The following is a 23,610-nucleotide window of genomic DNA, read 5'->3' as shown; positions in this document are numbered from 1 at the left end:
TTAATGTACATCTTTGGATTCCCAATAATGGAGACCTTTTAAGGGCTCATTTATAAGAGATTTTATAGTGTGTTATGTATATGGTTTATTATAATAAAACTTTAGAGAGAGGTAATGCAGAGATGGCAAGGTACGACACACTATATGAAAAGTGTTCAATTTGGGAACAACAAAAAGAAAAAGGAACACAATACCTATAATAGCATCTTGGTTTTTTGGAAATGAAGGTATACATTGAGAGCCTTGAAGGTAGCAAAGAAAAGAGAAAGATCTGTGAGAGAATCAAATTTGTGATATTTAAAATGATGGGATCAAGAAAACGTTTTTTTCTTCACAGCGTTATACAAGGAAGAATCCAAGTGTCGAAGAGATAGACACATCGTGACATGTGAAAGTAATGAATCAAGAAAACCCATATACCACACTACATGATTTTGATGTATGAAATCTATCTCACATTACATGAAAAGGTCATATAGGGAAAAAAGATTCAGTAAATTCTTTTTTAATATACTTTAGTTTTATTATGGCTAATGGTTTTGTGAATATATATGGAGTATATGGACATTGAGTGATATGTGTTAATTAATTTGAAAGAGCCTATTTATTAATACCATGTGTTGTAGTGCCTCCTTATTCTATGAGTACAAACTACTTAAGGTAGTGATACACATGGAGTTGTGATTTGATCAAGGGCTTTGAGTCCTAAATTTGAGATACGAGATATGGGTGTGGCTCATTCAAATATGTAAGCACGAAAGGAATGTTCTGTTGGAACTTGGTCATAGTGACCATCTTCCAACAATGTCTAATCATACGATGTGTCGCATATAATGATGATCTTTTCATAAAGTCTCCATATTTGCCAAAAAAAAATTTTTGTCAAGATTTTGATAACTATTATTTAGTCATGTTTAGTTTTAAATATAATTGTAATATGAACTTTATGAATTGTTTTTGTAGTTGTAAACATGACTTGGTAGGTGAATGCGATAAAATGATTTTTGAAGACTAAACATATATTTTAATATTAAATTGAATGTTTTGATAAAAACCTAAGACTTTATATAAGAAAATCACTTTAAACCGTTATACTATTATCTAAGCATTGGTTGTGATATATATACTAAGTCAATTTTATTTTTATTTTTTAAAAAAGTAAGAAAAAATCATTATGCCTTCAAGGTATTTATAAAATTGGGAGAAAAAATGTCATATATAGTTTTTTTAAATACTTACATGTCTTGAGTCATGTTTGTAGTTATTTAGAATCCTCAATTACCTAAGACCTTGAACCATAGAGAATGTTGTAGGAAGGCTATCTTGCTAGGCTTCCTTGACATATGTTATATTGATTAGATAACTTGGTTTGTATATCAAGATGACTGGTGTGGTTGAACCTTTGTGGTTTATAAAGGTTTTGCATATTGTAAAACCAATGGGCATTGAATTACTTATTGCATGAGACTTGTTATGTTACCTCATGATATAGACGTAAGAATATTGAGAATGTATATATATTATATGTGCAATAATTAAGTATGAGTTACTACAGTCCCACGGTTGTTTTAGCTGCTTGGATATTCATATATACAGATGCAAGCTATCTCAAGGATTCATATGATATGAAGTCTACATCTGGATATGTGTTCATGCTTGGAGGGATAATAGTTTCTTGGAAATCAAAGAAACAGGATGCGATGGCATTGTCCATCTTGGAGGCAGAATATGTAGCGTGTTATTTAGCGGCCAAGGACACCATATGGATTAAGAAATTTTTTAATCGACTTGACTTTCAAACCATGCGTTGTGAGGCAGTGAGGATTTTCTGCGACAACACGACAGCGATATGTATGTAAAAAGGAGCCATGATTCCATAATAACTTCAAGCGTATAAAACTAAATATTCAAGTGGGAGTTCCTAGTGTTTGACAGGTCAGCTGGAACAACAAACTATGGCGTTGTTCACCCATGGAACCCAAATGTGTGGCGTTGATTGTATGGCTAATGAAGGAAGCAGCTTGTTTGAAGAACTCTTTTGAGTCCATGAGGATACGAGTCAATGCGATGAGGATACGTGATGATTTTATGTGATAACATGTCCATGATTAGCGATGTGATATGAAAGATTGACTACTACCACTTTCGGGATGAGATCCGAACAACAAAAAGAAAGAGGCATTACCGTTATGAGTCCTTTTGTGAAATGATTGACGACAAAAGCTATGATTCACGTATTGAGAGAGATTGTGATTGGGAAAGACAAATGAGGATGAGAGAAAGTGAGGAAGAGATAATAGAAGACCTTTAAAGGCAAAGTGGGAGATGTTGGGTTTATGTGGCTTTTAAAGGCCTTATGATAGTTTGTATGAGCATCTTATATAGTGGAAGATAAATTCAGTGGGAGTGTGGCCTTTTTTGTGGACCATATTAAGCAAATGTTATTTGCTGATACTCGGACTAGGCTCGACGAGCTAGGTTAGCTGAGGTATGGAAAAACCCAAGATACCTAGGCATAAGGATCTACCTAGAAAGGTTTAGTAGGTTATCCCTTGATGAGGTCGGAGTATGCCCTGATGAGAGCCAATGGATTGGGTGGCCCTTGCATGAGAAAAATAACCTTTAGAGGCAGGGCTAAAACCTCATCGTTATGTTATCACAAGGCACGTATATAGTAGCCATTTTGAGATTCACTAATGAGGGTGAAGCATGTACATGTGCGAGAGATTATCCATATGCACCATAGAGTCATGGTTGCATCATGGTCTGGAATACCATGATTGTTTTGTATTTAGGGGAGAACTTGAAATTCATAAATTGAAATTGCATCCCCTAATCTATTTGCTGACTTTGGTGGTTCAATCATGAGCCCCTGCAATGGATTGTGGGTCATGGGAACTGCTGGGTCAATTTGAGAAAGCTCGACGGATCGTGATTCGCAATTGAAAGTGGAGTGCTCCCATATATTAATAAATTTTTAGATCTAACGGATCCGATTCCATTCAAAATTAATTAATTTTATGTTATGTGTTTATTTGAATTTTTGTGAATCTTATGATATTTTATTTTTGTCATTTGGATTTATACATTACGATAAATTAATTTTTAAAAGTTTTAAATAAAATATAAGATTTAAAAATTTTAAGTATAAAAAAAATATTTTCTAAAAATATATAAGACCTCCATAAACTATGAGGCTCAAAATTTAAATACTTGTCGATTAGGTGGGCCCACACGCCACCACCAAAAGGGTGGCACGCCCTACCTATTCACGTATTCTTCTTGGGAAGAATGTTTATCCGTTGTTGGCTTATCTTTTGGGTATAACTATAAGGTTGAATATTTGAGATATTTACTAAATCTTTGAATCAAGATTGGTTAATCCAATATTAAGGATTTGATATATTAAAATATAAACTTTCTTTATTTAATGACAATCTTGATTCAATAATTAAGGATTTGATATATTAAAATATAAGATTTTCTTATTTGATGGGAATAAATTTAAGAAACAGATGATAAGGCTCTAGCTCATCTCTTTAATTCTTGATGGTGAATCAAAGAGATGGATGGCTCAAATCTCTAACCCCACAAGACTCTTTAGATCGACGGTTGAGATTTGACCTTACGAATTGAGGTCAAATCTATGACATAGAAAATCTATAAAAGGAGGTCTACCCATGAGATAATTCTCTTCTCTCTCTTTAATAATTCTCTCTCTCACTACTCAAAATTCCCCCTCTTCCAAAGGGGAGGCACGCCCCAATTTTTTATCTCTCTCCAAGTTGCACCATATTTTGGTGGCACGCACCACCTCTGTTTTTTATGGGTGGTAAAGGGGTGGAACCCCTTGCTAGTAGATCTCTCCCTCTCTCTTCATATTCTTCTCTCATCTCTCTAAAATCAAGCTAAGAGGCTGGATCAAGATTAAGTCATTGAGTGGATTTTTATTATAGCAGGAAAATAAACATACAGATCATAGATCCCAAGCACTATCGGAAGGATGAGACTCGGCGTGAGGAGTACTAAACCCAGTTGAGGTAATCTCTGGCAATTTTACATTTTTAAATATTTAGTTCTCTTTCTATAAGGAAATAAAGTCTAGTTTTGTTTCCTAGATAAAGAATTGTATTTGAAGAGGTAGCAATTGAGAACTGATTTTATTTTTATTTTATTTATTTCAAGAGTGGTTTGATTATAATTGGACATTGTAAGTGATCTTGCCGGTGTAGGGGTAAAGAATTTTTTTTTAAATATATACATCATGCTTTACCAGAATTGACGAAATATTCTTTTAAGCTTCGTCCTACAAAAAGAAGAGATGATGAATTGTTGGATGAACTTATTGGAAGGCTATCAAAATTAGACATTTCTGGTAAAGGAAAAGCCCCAGAAACCTCCAATCAGAAAACTGGTCCTCAATGTGCAACTCTCCAAGACGAACCTTATAACTATACAAAATAGGAAATTTCATAATTAGAAGGTATTTTCATAATTGATATGGAAAATCTAGAGTCTAGAATCTAGAATCTTTCAACATACCTCCTTAGCATTTTTAAAGATACAAATATTTGATATTATATCTTATAGAGATTGAGGTTTTGACCCCTGTAAACCAAGGTTTCTAAAAGACAACAATTTAAAGCTTAAATCTTATAATTATTTTGACTACATAAATGTGTGGGAAATAGTACTTTCATATCAAAATTCAATGGAAGCTCATAGCTAGTTTATTCAATTTAGAATTCAATCCTCAAAGGATTTTCTGAACTGGTTTAGGAATTGGTTTATATACTGGGGAACAACTCCAAATATTCTGCCAGCCCCACTGAATGAATCTAAATCAAGATTCTTTGCTTATAATAGAAATGCTAATAGTAGAAACTTGAACATATATTTTATTGCTTTATATGAGATTCCTTGGATAATGAGGTGGGCTTATACAATCATCACCCATAATGACAGATGGGATTATATCCCTTATGTAGAAATACAAATTAAATGGTGGAACAAATTTGATATCTCATTCTTAATGCTAGACAAAATACACCTAAAAGGTATTAATATAGAAAATGCTCTTCATTATAACCAGGAGAGTCTAAATAAGGTGATAGATTTTCTTAAAACCATTCAAGATCAAAACACTGAGTTATCTAAATCAAAGATAAAAAAACAGCTCCTAATAGCGCTAGGAGACGAAGAAAATATGTCTACATCAACTACCTCTCTAAAAGACGATGAGGGAGATCTAGCATATCCAAATGGTGTTGATTGCTTCGAACTAGATTTGACACCGACAAGATGAGCATCTGCCCATCTTGTCGGCAAAGAAACTATGGGACGGATCGACTCTAAATTACCTATGACATATGTTCTGACATGAAGAATTCTTTATGCAAAAGAGTAACTGTAGCACTTTTTTACTGTAGCATTTTTCACTGTAGCACTTTTTTAGAGTCCCTAAATTATTGATGGACTTGAAACGCATTGAAGTCTGAGGCCTATAAAGGGACCGTTAGCCTCATTAGAAGGGATCAAGTTTTTTAGTAGGTTGTTTTCTTATGAGTGTTTAAGAACAGTCTGAGCGTGTGCCTGATCTGGTGATGGGAAGAGAAAGAGGGGGGGGGGGGGGGGGGGGAGGCGGAGGGCGGAGGGCGGGGGGGGGGGAATATATATATATATATATATAATGATCCTATGAGACCCTCCCACACCCATGTGTGTAGGACCCCAAAGGATCACAATTAAATTTGACACAAATCTCTAGAAAAGTTATCACAAGGGTGTGAGACTTGACTTTTCTATAGATATGTATCAAATTTAATGGTGATTCTTTGAGGTCCTACATACATAGGTGTGGGAGGGTCTCACAGGTCATTTCCTATATATATATATATATATATATATTATTTTTCACATCAAGATAATTATCTGCGTTGTGAAGTTCAATAGATAAACTCTTGAAATCTCACAGCAAATATTCAATGCTTATCGATCGGATAATGATAGAGTCAGTGGTCTCTCCGAGGGGGTGTGGGAGATATATATATATATATATATATATATATATATATATATATAACAATCCTATGAGACCCTCCCACACCCATGTGTGTAGGACCCCAAAGGATCACAATTAAATTTGACACAAATCTTTTAAAAAGTTATCACATGGACGTGAGACTTGACTTTTCTAGAGATCTGTACCAAATTTAATGGTGATCCTTTGAGGTCCTATATACATGGGTCTGCATATATATATATATATAATGATCCTATGAGACATTCCCACAACCATGTGTGTAGGACCCCAAAGGATCACAATTAAATTTGACACAAATCTCTACAAAAGTTATCACATGGGTGTGAGACTTGACTTTTCTAAATATCTGTACCAAATTTAATGGTGATCATTTGAGATCCTACATACATGGGTGTGGGAGGGTCTCAGAGGTCATTTCCCATATATATATATATATATATATATATATTATTTTTCACATCAAGATAATTGTCATGGTTTTGAAGTTCAACAGATAAACTATTGAAATCTCACAACAAATATTCAATGCTTATCGATCGGATAATGATAGAGTCAGTGGTCTCTTCGAGGAGGTTCAAAGGCCATATTATCATCATTTCTTGTAGAGCATTAGAGATAGAGAGAGAGAGCGCCCAAAAGTGGGAAACATGGAAAGGAGGGAGGGGCTAAACATTAACTAAACACTCCAAAATAAGCGAAAAGATTTGCTGCTTGCATGGGTGCTTTTTTACGGTTTAAAGAGTGGATCAGAAATTCGGTTTTATTTCAATTTCGGTTTTGAAAAACCATAAATAGGCATTTTTGTATTTCTAAAAAAAATTATTAGGATGGTGAAAAAATGAGTATAGGTGTAATAATAGAAACTTGAGGTTAATCTCGTAATAACAGTAAATATAAAAAATATATACGTTATTTTCCCTTTAAAAAGTGTCAAAGGAAAAATAATGATAAATATTATAAATATATAATGTTAGGTCATTATTTCTACATCATAGAAAATTATGTCAAAGCATAGTTTAAAAACATTTGAAAAGGATAATACTAGGGGCATAAGTTAAGTGGAAAATTGTTTGGTACGTCCATGGCCGCAACTGTTACTATATGGGTTAGGTATCAACAACGTACAAATAATTGAATGATCCAGATTCCTTGGCAACCTAAATTTATCACGCGTAGGCGCGGTCTCTACCTCTTAGAGTTCCAAAAACGTCTCATCACCTAAACTTTAACTTCTCCTCTCCCACGAGTTCCAAAGGCCTTGTTACTGTGTCTAAATATCTCTCCACGGCAACTCGACGCCTTCCTCTGTCAAACTTATACCTTTTTTATCTCTCTCAAAATTTTTGCCTCTCTAAGAAATTTGTTCCTATGATCCTCAGTTTTTTGAAGGGTTGATATGCAAATTAAGGGCTCTCTCTCTAGAGAGGAGGTATGTATTTTTCTTTGTAGGAAATGGGTGCAGGTTTCTTTGATGTGTCGGGGGTTCTCGCTGGCTCCCTTTGTTTCTGATGTAGAGATTGCGGTACATGGGACAATGCAAATAAATACAGTGAGGCGGCGGGTGCATGCTAGGAGTCTTGGGCCCAAGTGATTAAATCCACACAGGCATGAAGGAGTGATCTTCTAAGTTCATCTAAAACAAAAAGGAAGACCGAGAGCATTTCATTTTTTGAACGCGTGTTGTCTTTTTACATTCCAAGTCTTTTCTTGTTTGTTTTTTCTTGAGCTTTAGTATCTAATGATATTTACATTTGATGCAAAACATTTTGCTCTCCTTTGGTAGAAATGAGGTCTAGGTCTCCTCTAGATATTTCATGTGGCCCCCTTTTTATGGTTCTCTCTTGGCTTTTGTACAACATTTTTTAATTTTCAGGAAATGAAAAAAAGGCAACTTTTGTTCGTTCAAAACAAATGGGTGCGTGTTTCTTCACACCGAAGCAGCTCTCTTCTTAATCTCTCTCTCTCTCTCTACATATATTTAATAAAAAATGCCGAAAAATAGGGCATGAACTGTGGCTTCAATGTACAAACACCTATAGGATTTTTGACGCGTGGCATTTTAGCTTTATTTAATGACAACATGCCCCACGTTATTTTAGGGTTCCGGTTACCCGATTGCCCTACCTTGGAATTCAGGAATCACCTGCTCTAAGTTCAATGGACGGCCTGAATTTTAGAGACCGCACTAAACTAAGTGTGGGCCAGATCACATAAAGACTTGGTCCATCTCTGAAGGGAAAAGTTTATATAGAGCCGAGGCTCTAAACAATCCAATGAAAGCTCAAAACAATCAAACTAGAGCCCACCTCAAAAATTTTACTAGAAGAGGTTGTTTTGATGCTCAAATATCCTCAAACTAATTATCTCGACATCAAGATGCATGGACATGAGAAAAAAATAGATTTCAAGTTTTGGAAATAGCACATCTTGTAACGTATTTTTTTACTATCAATTTTCAAGATTTTCAAGTGTTCATAGATCTACTCGATCTATACTATTTTCGGAGCTTTAAATTTTATAATTAAAGATAAAAATATATTTTGAGGCTATCACAAATATTTCTAATATTCAAACCACATTTCTCGATACTATTGGGCTCTAATTTGATTGTTTAGCGCCACGGCTCTATACAAACCGTACCCATCTCTAAATGCTCACAACTATATTTTCGCATAATTTTTTGGGATGCATAAACATCAATAATTTAAGTTCCACTTGATAACCTACCCGCAACAAAAAAAATTTAGTAACTTTTACCCCAATTTGTACTTTTCTAGCAAATACCCCCGCAAGTCAAAAAGGTCATATTTTTTTAACAAAGATGCCCATAGTGCTGGACCGCATGCCCAAAGCACCACACCGCCCCTATTTTGTGTCGGACCGGATGCTTTCCAAAAGCCCATGGTGCCGAACCGCCTCAATTTTGTGCCAGGCTGCCCTTATTTTGTGTCGGACCACATGTTTTCGAAAAACAAAGTACGGAACCGCCCCCATGTTGTGCCGGATCGCATGCCCAAAGTGCCGGACCGCCCCTATTTTGAGCCGGACTGCATGCTTTCCAGAAGCAAAGTGCCTGACGGCCCCCATTTTGTGCGGGACATAATGCTTTCCAGAGGGTATTTTGGTCTTCATTTTACCTTTTTTATGACTTGGGGGTATTTGCTAGGAAAGTCAAATTTGGGTGAAAAAAGTAGAAAAAAAGTTTGGTTGGGGGTAAATTGTATAGGAAGTCTATTTCTTAGGGTTATTTGTAATTTTCTTTATTATATAAGTATGGTAGAATTCTATTATTAGTTACTTTTGGTCTTTGAGTTATTTTTGTTTCTAATCATCTCTGCTTACATAAATTATTGATAAGAAATGTTTCTATGTGACCCCAATAACATAAAAGTTATAGGTGACCCTACTTTTTACCTCGAATGGCTACGATTGTTCATACCACAATGTCAAATACTGTTTTATTTTCCATTTTTTCTACAAAACATTTTTGATGAATTTTTGGGTGTCCCGTAAGAAAATTAGAGCGAACTTGAAAAGGCAAAAAAAAAATAAAAAATTATGTAAAGATAAAAGACCAAAAATGCCCTATAATTTTCAGAGGTATTTTAGAATTTTTCATCACTAGAAATATTTTTTAAATATTTTTATCATGTGTTTCCTTGTCAAATCTATGCATGTCCCAAATTTTGCTTCAAAATTATTTCTAAGATAAAAGAAAAAGTAAAACACCGTGAGCCGTCTGATTAAAATCTAACGATTAAATGCTAACTTGTGACATTGTGACTCAAGCCATTTCAGCCATCTACTTAGATCTGATGGCTGAAACCACGATCGCATATACGGGTGGGGTCAGACCGAAAGCCATACCATTATTGATTTCCTTTCTCTTCGACCATTATCTTGTTCTTCTATCACTCATTACATTTATTCAGTAGTGGACTTCAAGTTTTTAACATAGTCTGTTTAAGGCTATATTCTAACTAAGAAACTTTTTGTAAGGTCTTGAAGTTATTGGACGGGTGAGAAATGTCCCCTGAAGATTACAGCAACTCGTTAATAATTAACACAAACAAGTTAAACGCCTTTTCAAATAAGTCCAGAATGATGATACTACTTCAGCTAATGCTTTCCAAGTTTCTCCTTCTAACTCTCACATCTCGGTCAACGTTCCAAACATAGTTATCATGGAAAAACCTTAATGGAATTCTCACCAACAAAAACAATTGAAAAAATTACATAAAAATCCATTATTCTTTACGTTATTACGGATATATCAAATAGTTTATGTTATTACATGTATATCTGATTTTTATTTTTTATAATGTAATTTTTTTAAAAAAAACTACTTACCCTTTTTCGGACATTCAACATCCGAAACTAGACCGAAAGTTAAACGTGAAATTTCCTATTTTCGGATGTTCAACATCCGAAAATATCCATATTGTTGAACGTTAAGGATAACATTTTCGGATGTTGAATATCCGAATTTAAGAGATTTTCGAATGTTCAATATCCGAAAATACCCCGATAGTTAAATAAACATTCGTTTTCTTTGTTTTCGGATGTTGAACATCCGAAAATCTCTTAAATTCGAATGTTCAACATCCGCAAATATTATATTTAACGTTAAACTATCGGGGTATTTTCGGATGTTGAACATCCGAAAATTCCTTAATTCCGGATGTTCAGCATCCAAAAATAGGAAATTTAACGTTTAACTTTTGGCCTATTTTCGGATGCACCAATTCGAATGTTCAACATCCGAAAAATAGTAAAGTAGTATTTTTTTTAAAATTACGTTATAAAAAGTAAAAAACGGATATACATATAATAACAGAAACTATTTGGTATACCAGCAATAACGCAAAGTATAACGGATTTTTCTGTAATTTTCTCAAAACAATTTCTAAGTGGCAATGGGACACGTGCACCAGAGACCCGACCCCAAGTCTGGGTATTGCTCCAACGTTTGGTCCCGACAGGGCAGTTCTGGGTTCGATAGCCTGGACCCGATATTGGTCCAGGTCCAGATAGTTCTGGGTCTGCGTATTGGTCCAGGGTTTGAAACCGACAGGTTGGGTCTGGGTTCAAATAGCCTGGACCCGATACTGGTCCGGGTATGAATCCAAGTAGTTCCTCTCTTTGTTTCTTGAGTTAAATATATATTTTTTAATTAAAAAAGGTTCTATAGGACTGCAGTCTTATCAAAATATGTAAATCCTCACTTCATAAATCATCAAAAATTATAATTCAAGCATTGACAAAACTTTATATCGATCATCTTGGCTTGAACATATTGGTTGTAAAAAAAAATTAGAATTTCAAGTTCTAAAAGTAATGTATATTATAACAAATTACCTAGACCATCAATCGCACCTTAAAAATAAGTGTTCGTAGATTCACAAGATTGGTACTATTTTTTTAATTTCAAATTTTATTGTCGGTATTGAAAATTGATTTAAAACCATCATGAATATTTCTATTGCCAAAAGTTCTTTTTGGATCAAAATTTGAGGCGAGACGTTATTTTCTTTTCATAAAGCCTAGGCCCTAAAAAAACTTCGTCCTTTTTAAATGTACAAATTGATTTCAGGTCGGGTCCGACTGACCCGATGCAAAACCGATCTCGAGTCAAATCTCTCTCTCTCATTTGGACCGCTCTAATCATGATTAAACCTATTTAATTTGTTTAAAACATAGGGGAGATATGGAACTCTTTGGGAGTTTACTCCACTCTGTTTTTTTAACCTCTTTTATTTGAAAAACGCCACAATGTGCCCCTCGATTCACCAAAAAAAATCACACATCTTCTTGATTCAATCAATACAATCAAACTAAGCCTTATTTCCTCAAAAAGAAGCGAAACTGCGAGTAAGGTTCCAAGATCAAATTCATGAACTGACATGATTGCAACACCACTAATTTCCATTCACAAATGGGTTGGTCAACATCTCATTCCTCTCACACTATAGACCACCAAGACTTTTTATACAAGTCATCCCTTTAATTTATAAATACAGAATTTGAGCTCACCAAACAACCGACAAAAACATGTAACAGGCACCGGTAGATACGAGAAGGACGAGACCCTCGGGTCCATACTAGACCTCAGAGAACCCTATGTTTTTTTTGTTTATTGGTGGGTCGATCGATAATGAGGTACTTATCAAGTGACATTTAGCAACGCTGTATCTCAAATTCGATTCCTGTCCATAAGCTAAACCCCCAGTTTAAAAAGAAAAAAGAAAAAAAAAAGAAAATCCCAAAATCTTCAAAAACAGAAAAAGAGCAAGAAAAAGAAAGAAAACACAGGTCATTAATGGAGAACCAAACTTGAAGTTGTGGAAGAATGTCGAAGTTATTGGTGAGTTTGATTAGGTCTCAAAAGTTGAGTAAGCTGGGGTATGGAGTTAGGAGCAATTCTCCCCAGGGGCTGCGCAATTGGGTGAAGGCAGGGTCATGCATCCAGTCCATGCATAGTTTGGGCATCTGAAGCTCTGCTAACCTTGGCCTTTCTTCTTGCTTCTCATGAGTTGTGCTTGCAGTCTCAGCTTCCTCCTTCACATCGCTGGTTTCCATTCGGGCATAGTTGGCCTGGTTTTCGGTATCGACCTCGTGATAAGAAGGAGAAGGCGTCGCGTGGGCGGGAGTGACACAACCACTTTGTGGAGGTGTGGCCTTGTCTTTCTCCATCGCCGCTCGTTGCTCCAAGACCTTCAGCGATGTCACCTTTCTGTAAATCTTGCACATCACTATGTCCTTCTGGATTGCACAGTTGGAGTTCAGTCATTAGTTATTACAAATGAAGAACAAGCCATCTACTTATATTAAACAATGAAAACCAAGAGAAAGAAATAAGGGATATGAAGAAGAAAAATTATCCTGCACAAATCAAATTTAAGATTCTCTACCTTGGGCACAGGATAAGATTCCAGTAGTCTATACTCGTTCATGACCCAATCGGTCTTGCAGCCCTTGGGAGCTCGTCCTGTGTAGAACACAAGGGTCTTTTTAAGCCCCAATACGCATTTCGGGTCTGACCCGCTCCTTATACGCCTGTCTGAACCTGTGGCTTTCCAAAAACCATTCTTGGTAATCCTGTTTGGCCTTCCTCCATTCGGATGCTTCCTATCTCGCGGAACGAAGAAGTACCACTCTCTCTCTCCAATATTCGCCAATGCTGAAAGAAATTATGCACAATCATTCATTACTATGTGCACTCAGAGAGAGGTGTTCACCCAGTGCTTGTTGTGTCTGGTGTGGTTGAGGGTTTCTAAACCTATAAATTTTGAATGTGTGCAGGAGAGAGAGTGAGAGGGGTATGTTTGTTTGGGCGGAAAGCTCTCTTCTCTGGAAAGAGCTTTTCCACTCTCATGCATGGAGCGCGCCTCTTTAGGTGTCGGAAGGCACGAATCCGTGAAACAAACAAGGAAAAGTAGTAGTATTATCCGAAAAACTTTCGCGTAGAGTTATTTTGAAAAAGAAAGAGAAAGAGAAAGAGAGAGAGGATTTATTACCAGGTAACTCCCATGGGTCATGGCGGTACAGATCTAGGGTCCCAATTATATCAAATTGGAGGCTGTTTCCTAATGCAACTCTCTTAAGATAGAAGCCAAGAATCTCCTCCTCTGTTGGGTGAAACCTAAATCCTGGAAGCTCCAATTCAGCCATCACACTAAATGCTTGTTTGTTTTTGTTTCCACTGGGTTTCCTTCTTCCCCTTCTTATACAAAGCAAGTGGTGGAATTGGGGACCCACGCGCTTATGAGAGAAGACCAGAGTGAGAGACCCATCGACGACTCCACACTCTCACTCTGTAGACTCACTTCACATGGACTGTACGCGTGTCCTACACTAATCCTATTTTTGAGGCGATTTTTATTTATTTATTTATTTATTTATAGAAAGAGGTCGCAATCATTCCTAGCGGTTCGGTATAAAATCAAACGAGTAAAAAAAAAAAGAAATTATAAAATGGGTGCGATACCTATAAAGCTGAGGCTCTAAACAATCAAAGTAAAACGCACCTTCAAATAGTAACGAGAAATGTGGTTTTAATACTGGAAATCTTTGTGATAGCTTTGAAATATATTTTCATCTTTAATTATGAAATTTAACGCTTCTAAAATAGTGTAGATCGAGCATATATATGAAAACTTGAAAATCTTGAAAATTGACCGTCAAAAAATGCATTACAAGATACACTATATCCAGAACTTAAAATCTTTTTTTTCTCACGTCCATGATGATCAATTTGAGGATATTCGAGTGAAATTTTTTAAGTGGGCTCTAATTTGATTGTTTAGAGCCTTGGCTCTATATAAACTTTTTCCTATAAAAGCCGAGGCTCTAAACAATGAAATTATAGCCCACATTCAAATAATGCCAAGAAATGTGGTTTCCATACTTAAAATCTTTGTAATAACTTTAAAACTTTGTAATAACTTATAAATTGACCGTCAAAAAACGCGTTATAAGATGCATTATTTCCAAAACTTGAAATCCATTTTTTTCTCAAATCTATACATCTTGATATCGCGTTGATCAACAAACGCGTTATAAGATGCATTATTTCCAAAACTTGAAATCCATTTTTTTCTCAAATTTATGCATCTTGATATCGCGTTGATCAATTTGAAGATATTTGGACGTCAAAACAACCTCTTCCGGTGAAATTTTTTAGCTGGGCTCTAATTTAACTGTTAAGATCCTAGGCTCTACGTACACTTTTCCCGTAAAAATATACCTCTCTTTAAAACAATTTAGCAGCTTGCCATTTTTCAACTATTATAATTCATGGTCATGGGTAGTATGATTGTGCATTATGATGGGTATTCCGAAATTACATCAAAAGATATTAATAAAAAGTGAACTGACAAGTATTTTTGCTACCATGGGAGCATACTGTTGATTTGCTCCCCCAGGTAAAATGAACATCTTTTGGACCCAAATTTTGGCGATGTAACGTTTAATAACCAATCTCATAGGCAAAATCACTTAAAATATGCCTCTCTCTGTACCTTAAAAAAAAAATTAACATCTCAAAGTTGAACAACATCCAATTTTGGGAGGTCAAGATCGAGTTGATGGGAGGTCCTTTGAAAATCCAGCCCTCCCGAAATTGGTGGGGTGTTTCGAGATTTCTCTGGTAATGTCTTTCTGTCCTATGCGGGTCCAATTGGCATGGCCACATCTAATTTGGTGGAATTATATGTTGTGCTTACAAGGGTGGGGATTTTTATTGAGAGGAACATGGGATTCTCGTGTTTGATTGAAGGAGATCCTATGAATGTGATCTATTGGTGTAGAAAGGAGCAGTAGATACCATAGGAACTTCGTTCTTCATGGTTGAAGATTTTAGATGTTACCTCTTTTTTTTATATTTACAGTATTCTTAATACATTAGCTAAAGGTGGTGTTTCTCTTGCCTCTCTTACTATTTCCAATGATGTAATCTCTTTTTTGTGATCAATAAAATTTTTGGACGGCTTTCAAAAAAAAAAGATCTAGTTGTTCAAGAAGTTAAAATCCAACTTTTTTTTCATTGGAAATAATCATCTAGTCATGCTTAAGTGGATCAACGAATTTCCGATAAACAAAATCTTCCTAACTCACTTTTTTCCCCAAGGGAGTTACTGTACAGCATGCTCCTATAGGAGCATAAAGTTGATGTCCAATTGCTAAATAATTGATCTCTTATGTGTGTTTTAATCTAATGAATAAAAGTGATAGTAACATTTTTATATTAAAATAAACTATCTTATTATATACTTCCCCAAAATTATCTAATTCTTGAGTTGGAAATTGTGGAAGAGGACTGGGTCATGGGTCCATGAGGGGTCCCCATCTACCTTGCGTTTTTCCATAAGAATGTTCCAAATTTCTTTCTCTTTTCCAAGTCAAGCTCTGACGTTACCGTCTTTGCTTTTTACCAAGTCAAGCGTTACCATTGCTTTCAAATTGTGGATTCTGGGGTTTGGAGGCCCTCGAGATGGGTCCATTCTTGGAGTCATACATTGAAATTTCGGTTGAAACAACGATGATGCACTGAAATTTCGGTTGAAACAACGGGTCCATTATTGGCACCGTGGTTTATGCACTGAAATTTCGACCGAAATTTTCAGTTGCAATGGTGAGAAGTGTTCATATTGATAATTCCATGTTTGCTTTTTTTTTTTTCGTCTTTTACCAACAATACAACTATAGGAATATGGAGGAGCGAATCCAAAGTCAATGTTTTAAACGTTTTAGAAATAGGATTGGTGGGTTGAATCAGCCATCAATCGGTTTCGAATTGAACAAGCCGAATCAGCTGTTCGATTCAACCGACTCGGACATATTTTTTCAAAAAAATCAAAAAATAAAAATTTAAGGGTTTAAAATATTTAAAAAAGACGTAAGGACTTCGAATCATTTAAAAAACAGTAGTTATATCACTAAAAATTCCTTTTAATTTTGTTTATTCACCCTTAGGCCCAACTCCCAATTTGAGGGAAGGACAGAGTAGATAGTTCCTGATATGCGTTGGGAGTCGACACTGATTCTCGTTACTGCGCTTTTTTAGTTTCTTTTGTGATACTGTCCTAAAATATTAATTATATGGATGGGGTTTTTATGAGTCAGCCGACTCATATTTACACATGCATCCCCTTTTAAACTTCATGTGAAAGATAGATTTTTTATCTAAATTTTTAGTATTCAACATCGCCAAGATGATCATGAATATGGAAAAAAATAAAATTAAAATTAAAATTTTTTTTGGAGTTTCGTGTGGGCTGGACCACTACATATGCGGTCCAAAAAGTGTAAAGCATCCATCTTAAAGATAGAAAGATGGATGCAAGTAGGTGCTACATCTAAAAACAATGGACACTAATGGTCCAAATGTTTTTTTACTAAAATTATTATTTCTATTTTTAAAAATTTATATATTTTTTCATATTCACGATCTCCATATTAGAGATTACATGTCCTTAAAAATTACATCCTAAAATCCATCTCAAAAATAGAGTTATTAATAGCCTTGCATTTCTACCTTTGCGGGCTTAGCCGCATTGAAACCGGATCCAAATATTTTATTCGGTTTTTGGTGCACCGTCCATAGGTAATAATGGCCCGTGCTCACTTTTTAGACGACGACGTTCAGCTAAAAGATGGACGTTTGCTGGTAAGTGATCTCTTAAGTCAGCTGACTCACATATTTTCCAAATTATATTGGCCGTCCATTTCGGCCTAAGGGCAGGCAAATTTCGAAAGCGTGATCCAATCTGGTGGTCCCTCTTAAAACGTTATCATGAAGTCATTAACGATGGTGTTCCAAATTTCGTTTTTATTGCCATTTCATACGGATGAATTAAGTGCAATGTTTTGTCTTGCAATATATCAAGACAACTGTATGATTTTAACGTTTAATTTTTTTGAAAACAAATATTTTTCTTCAAAATTATAATTATGAGCTATTATCACGATATACGACTTTCCGTCAATTCTCCCATATAAGAGTACGGCAAGGTTTCTATACTTCCCCTCCATATAAGAGTATGGGAGGTTTCTATACTTTTTCGATAGTATAGAAGATCTATGCTTCTCCTACCATCTAGCCATCCAATTTTGATCAAGAGAGTCACTCACCGTTTGATCTTAGATCTGACTTCTCAAAGTATTTTATTTTTAGTTTTTTTTTTATACAAATTGTATGAATATGAAATTTGTTACGTGCAATCTTCTCATTGGGGCGAACCTATAAAAAATATTAAAAATAATTTTTTGATAAAATATAATGACCAAAATACCCCTTGAAACTTTCAGGGTATTTTGGTTATTTTATTTTATTGAAAATATTTTTTTATATTTTTCCCTAGTGCGAGTTTAATAGAGGACTGGACGTACGAAATTTGGTGTTAAAATAGTTTGTAAAAAAAAATTTAAAATAAAATAGTGTAGAGACATGATATTGTGATTGAGACAATAGCCGTCCATTCAGAATGGACGGTTGGATAAAGGGAAGTATATAAGTTTTATGTTGTAGGGGAAGCATAGAAAGCTTGCCCTAGGACTATTACGAGAAGATACAGTATGACTAATAGTATATTTTTCTAAATGAATTGATAATTTACAAGGATTTTTTAATTTCAGTGATTAAAGTTTATGTAAGCCCTTATATGTAAAACTATCATACTACTAAATGGAAAAACATTAATTTTTATCTGAATATACTTAGGAAAATCTGAATATACTTAGGAACCACATAATTTTAATCCATACATAGCTACATTTTTAACATAATTTGTGTTTCTTAAAATAGCAACATGTTCAATTGCCATAAATTTGACTGAGAGTATCATTGATTATTTACTTTTATTACAAGAAAGTCACAATCACTCTTGTCCGTTAGCTTTTTAAATCAGGTAGTTGTAATTGTGTCATTAACTAGACTTAAAAAAAATTCCGAACTTCATTGCATACCCCAAGCCATCCAATTAACTATCTACTAGCTATGAGTGATTGTGACATCTTTGTAACAATAATAAATAGTCTCATTCTATACAATAATGATCCAATAAAATGCGTGATTTGAAGTGATAGTTTGCCATACACTAGTAGCATACAATATGCGACAAGGACATTCACTAACCACTCGATCACTCAAGTTGCAGAGTAGTTCTTGTTGGGTGACTAACATTCACGCCCATAATTCTATTTAGAGGTGGCAATTGGGTCGGATCAACTCATTGACCTGATGCATGGGTCTCGAGTCCAAATAATCTGGACTTGATGTGGTTTACGTTTGGGTCTAAGTTTATCTTGGACCCGATCAAATTGGATCAGATCATGTTCATGGTCAACTTGCTAATTATATATATTCTTCATGTTTTTATGCAACATTATTTATAGAAAAACACTACACAACTTCTATAGGTGAAAATGAACTGTGATTCTGCCTACCACCATCACCATCCAAAGTTCATCGCGCGGTCACGATTGTCTGGTAGTGTTTCATTTTTTATTTTTTTCTACGAATCGGAATGACCGAAAATTTGGAGCACGTATTCATAAAAAATAGGGAAATATTTGAAAAATATAAAAAAAATATTTTACATGAAAAAATTGACCAAAATACCTTCAAAAACTTTTGGGGGTACTTTAGTCAATTTTTTACGGATATTTTTTTTTATATTTTTATTAGATGTGCCTCAATAAGATGTATATGCCCTCCAAATTTTAGATCATTCTGATTTGTAGAAAAAAAATGAAAACTAAAATACTACTGAACAATCGTGACCTCGCAATGAATTTTGAACGGTGATGAGAGTAAGTAAAATCACTATTTATTTTTGCCTATAAATATTGGAAAGACTTTTCCTTATTTATATATTATAAAATATATAAATATTAAAGTCTCTTTTTTCTTTTATCTAGACCTTGACACGACCTAACGTGGTGAGCAAGTTCGGATCACATGACCTAGACTTGAGACGGGTCCAGGTCGAGCTCAAATGACGGGTCCAGAGCTCAAGTCCAGTCTTGAACGGAGCCAATAACACCCCTGTCTCCAGTGTCCTTCATGGTTTTATCTCCAGTGTCCTTCATGGTCTTACCGGGACAAAACGTAGATGCCTATACAATGTACACATGCCCTAAGCACAACTAGTATATGGTAATACTTTCATTTTTGTTGAAGGCCTTCGAATGCAAAAGTATGACATATATCAATGCATTTGGTAGAGATTTGAAAACATCCAATCCGACTCAAAATAGTCAAAATTGGATTGGGATTGGGAGATGAGTGGTTCCGATTTTAGAAACTCCAGAGTCGCCGTCATTCTCTAAGTTGTCAATTTCTAAAATTTATTTATTAATGGTTGACTAGTCAAACTCTAAAATTGCTTAAGTCTAACAGGGCGCATTTGGACACTTGGCAATTCATGCCCCAAGTCCAATTTTTAAATAACAAATAGTGGAGATTAACCGAACCTGGGTCGCTACTTTCCATCATTTGTTATCAGGTGGATAACCGATTAGAATCAAATAGCCCTCTTATATGCAGATACAAGAACTCCGAAAGTTAAATCCTTATAGGATAAGGTACTTAACCGGTTAAAAATAAAATAGATGAGTACAAACCGTAAAACGGGCACGAGTAATAAAGCATAAAACACACATCACAAAGACCACAAAGATTTTATTTGATTCCCCCTAAAGGGCGGCATCCATAGGTATTGCAAACTAAACTAAAATCTAATATATCAATGAGAGTTACATCACGGATTTGGCATATACAATAACCACTCTAACCCTCGATGAGACTAAGTCAAGCCGACCTTTTAGACTGGCTCTAGTGACCAACACTACATATCAATCTCCCATCACTATTCCACAACCAAACCATTGTCTAAGAAGAGATCTATCTCTACTCCATAGCTAAACTACTATGCAAGAACAATGGAGGCTTTCTCTTACTATAAAGGAAACCACCAAAAACCTTTATGGAAACCACATCTCTACAAAAAACCAATCTCTCATTATGCATCAGGTGCCGTCGTAGCAAATCTCTCCATAAGAAGCTCACTTCTTTCTATGTGGAGGTATTGTCTCTCACGCACAAGAGGCTCTGCCTCTCAAGAGGAAGCCACTATTCCCATATCGTCACCCCAAATGGGACATACATATTCTTTTATCTCTCTTTCTACACATATAATTTAAGTTATAAACAAGAGGCCTAAACTAGTTGTTCTTCAATAGATATCCCAACTAACTTGATAAACTCATCAATATCAGTTTCATGTTACATTTTGATTTCTGTAGGGGAGTGATTTCGGATATCACCATATCTAGCAATTTCTATCGTGATGTCAAAATTACTTACCATGCCAACTTCTGTTGCTTAGCTTTAGGATTTCTTCCTTCTTGCCAAATATGTTCATTTCTCATTCTCACTGAAAAATGTCATGCTTGTAATCATATTTCTCTACCTCAAATAAAAGACTTACAAATTCTACCTTGTACTTTTCTTTGATTGAATGCACAAACATATGCCACTTGTTAGGATTAAAGACCCCCCTTTATGAAGAAATATGAAGCCCGAAAGTTGGATCCCACAGGGATCATGTATCTTAAACAATTAGAAACAACATAGACAATTACAAACCGTAAAGTGAGCACGATAAATAAATCACAAAACACACACCACCAAGAGCAGAGAGATTTACGTGGTTCCTCTTAAAAGGCACGGGCATAGCAAACTGAAGTCCATTATACCAATGAGAGTTGCATCATAGATTTCAGGACAAAATGTTACCTCCCTAACGTTCAACAAGACCAAGTCGACCTACCTTTTTAGACTAGCTCTCTCGACCAACATCACCCGTTGATATCTTACTTTATTCTATAGCTAACTATTGTCTAGGAAGATACCCATCTTTATTTGACAGCTAAACTATTGTCAGGGAAGTTAATCTTGAGAGCAATTAAGACTTTCTCTCACTCTAAGGGAAAACCACCAAAAATCTCCATGGGAGCTGCTTCTATATAAGAAACCAACCTCTCATTTTATAAAAGCCACCATCGCAATAGGAAGCTCACTTCTCTCTATGTGGATGGCTTGCCTCTCATACACAGGAAGCCCTTTCTTCTCAGTTTCTAGATGAAGCTATTTTTCTCATATGGTGATCCCAGATAGGGCGCACACATACTTTCCTTTCTCATTTCATATATAGAAAGTTATGAATCTCATACCAGATAAAAATCCAATATATATATATGAGTAATGATCTTATGAGACCCTCCCATACTCATGTGTGTAAGATCTCAAAAGACCACCATTAAAGTTGGTACAGATCTCCAGAAAAATTATCATATGGGCCTGAAACTTGACTTTTCTAGAGATCTGAGCCAAATTTAATGATGATCTTTTAAAAGTGTGGGAAGGTCTCATAGGATCATTACTATATATATATATATATATATATATATATATATATATATATATATATATATATATCAAAATTTGGATACAACTAAGAGTCCAATGAACTAAAGGAACTTATCAATATGAATGGCAAAGATTTTGGATATAACTATATCCAACATGACCCAATGTTGCGTGTACGACCTACCATACCATTACACTAACGGTGTATGGTACTTGCCTTTTCCTTTTCTTAAACGTAGTTGAAATGGAATACATAGCAGCGGACGTTGCGCATAACCTTAGGGTCAGTACCCCGTCTTGTCAAGTCGACGTAGGACCCTCACCATTTGATTCTTATGGGCTCACTCTCCTCCACCACCCCCTTAGCCTTACCAGTTCTCTCTCCCAACGCTAAAAAACGTGTAAGAGAAGAGCAATCATACGACAGGGAGAGTTTTGAGACTTGATATCTACAGATGCATCATACGAACTTCTTAAAATAGCCTTTTTTTTTTTTTTTTAACAATTAAGAAAATAAAAGAAAAAAGAAGAAGAAAGTGCAATAGAAGTTTCTGCAGAGAAAAAAAGGAAAAATTATAGAGCCCTTGCAACTTGTGGTCGTGGCTCCACGCCCTACGGTCCTCCAGCAGGTCCAGGCTTGACCCTCTACGGTCCGGTGGGGACGACATAGAGCAGGTCGTGACAAAAAAGCTTTCAAGGTTCCTATGAAAAATTGTAAAAAAGAGAGATATTTCTAAGAGACAAAACGTCGCCTCGAAAACGTGCACTGGCATTTGAGATACTCTCTTTCGTTCCCTCCTCTCTAAGCGCCATCTTTATATCTCTCTTTCTATCTCTCTCCTCTTTTTGAAACCAAAGATCGGGAAATTTATTCTCGAGGGAGGAAAGAAAAAAAATATGGAACAAAACATATAAAAATAGATATCAAATAGGTTGTTGCTCTAATAATCGAACCATTACAAAGGGTATTAATAATCCGAATGTGAGTCATTGCTCCTATATCTATCAAAATTACAAAATTTTACAAATGATCACAAGTATCCATTTTAATCTGTACTTGAAGTAAGGCTTTGAATACATCAAATGCGACCAAAATGATTCCCATCATCATACATTTCCTGTTCTTGGAAAACAAATAGAAAGAAGACTTCCTGATGGGAGAGAAAATATCCTCTCAATGACAAGCAAAGTAGTATGTGTGGATGGTAGCGAGAAAGAAGATGCATTTATCCATCTTCTCTCTGTCTTTGTGACAACAGTCAATGAGAAACCCACCACACAAGGAGACTATGCGAACCAGAAGTTCAAAATAAATGTACCTTCCTCAAAAAGGAATAGTACCCACATGAAACCCCTAAGTTGGACAATCACTAGAATATATGGGATAGCCAATATCCCTGAAACATATAGATCCACCAAATTACCAGGGACTCCCTTGAAGATAAGTAACTAGAGGAAGGCACATCCCCTCACTTAACATTAAAGGTACCTAATAAAAGGAGTTCTCATAATACTCTTTCATAGCTTTTTCCCTCTCATCTAGTCCTCCTAAGAAAACACATTTTGTCACACTAACCTCTTAAATAGACATAACCTTTGTGAACCTATTTTCTATCCCCATTTCACCTTGCATAAA

General features: G+C 35.4%; 1 protein-coding gene across 1 annotated transcript; it reads right to left on the bottom strand.

Annotated features, from left to right (window-relative positions):
- Nucleotides 1-11,947: 11,947 nt before the first annotated feature.
- LOC18424335 (NAC domain-containing protein 22) lies at nucleotides 11,948-13,744 on the bottom strand. Its single transcript, XM_006828924.4, has 3 exons — nucleotides 13,561-13,744; nucleotides 12,955-13,223; nucleotides 11,948-12,805 (listed from the first exon to the last, which is right to left on the bottom strand). Exons 1-3 carry the CDS (start codon nucleotides 13,712-13,714, stop codon nucleotides 12,425-12,427), a joined length of 804 nt encoding a protein of 267 aa, XP_006828987.1. The 5' UTR covers nucleotides 13,715-13,744; the 3' UTR covers nucleotides 11,948-12,424.
- Between the last annotated feature and the right edge of the window lie 9,866 nt (nucleotides 13,745-23,610).

This window comes from Amborella trichopoda, chromosome 9, assembly GCF_054954075.1.
Source record: "Amborella trichopoda isolate Santa Cruz 75 chromosome 9, AtrichopodaSantaCruz75HAP2 v2.0, whole genome shotgun sequence".
Classification (NCBI taxonomy): domain Eukaryota; kingdom Viridiplantae; phylum Streptophyta; class Magnoliopsida; order Amborellales; family Amborellaceae; genus Amborella; species Amborella trichopoda.
Note: the sequence above shows the minus strand (reverse complement) of the source record. Positions and strands in the feature narration are given on the sequence as shown.

Bases quoted from the DNA above. Each gene is read 5' to 3' on its own strand.
- LOC18424335 (XM_006828924.4), bottom strand. From the start codon at position 13,714: ATGGCTGAATTGGAGCTTCCAGGATTTAGGTTTCACCCAACAGAGGAG. The intron at 13,224-13,560 runs GTAATAAATCCT...AATTTCTTTCAG, and splicing joins TGACCCATGGGAGTTACCTG to CATTGGCGAATATTGGAGAG. The intron at 12,806-12,954 runs GTAGAGAATCTT...TGTGCAATCCAG, and splicing joins AATCTTATCCTGTGCCCAAG to AAGGACATAGTGATGTGCAA.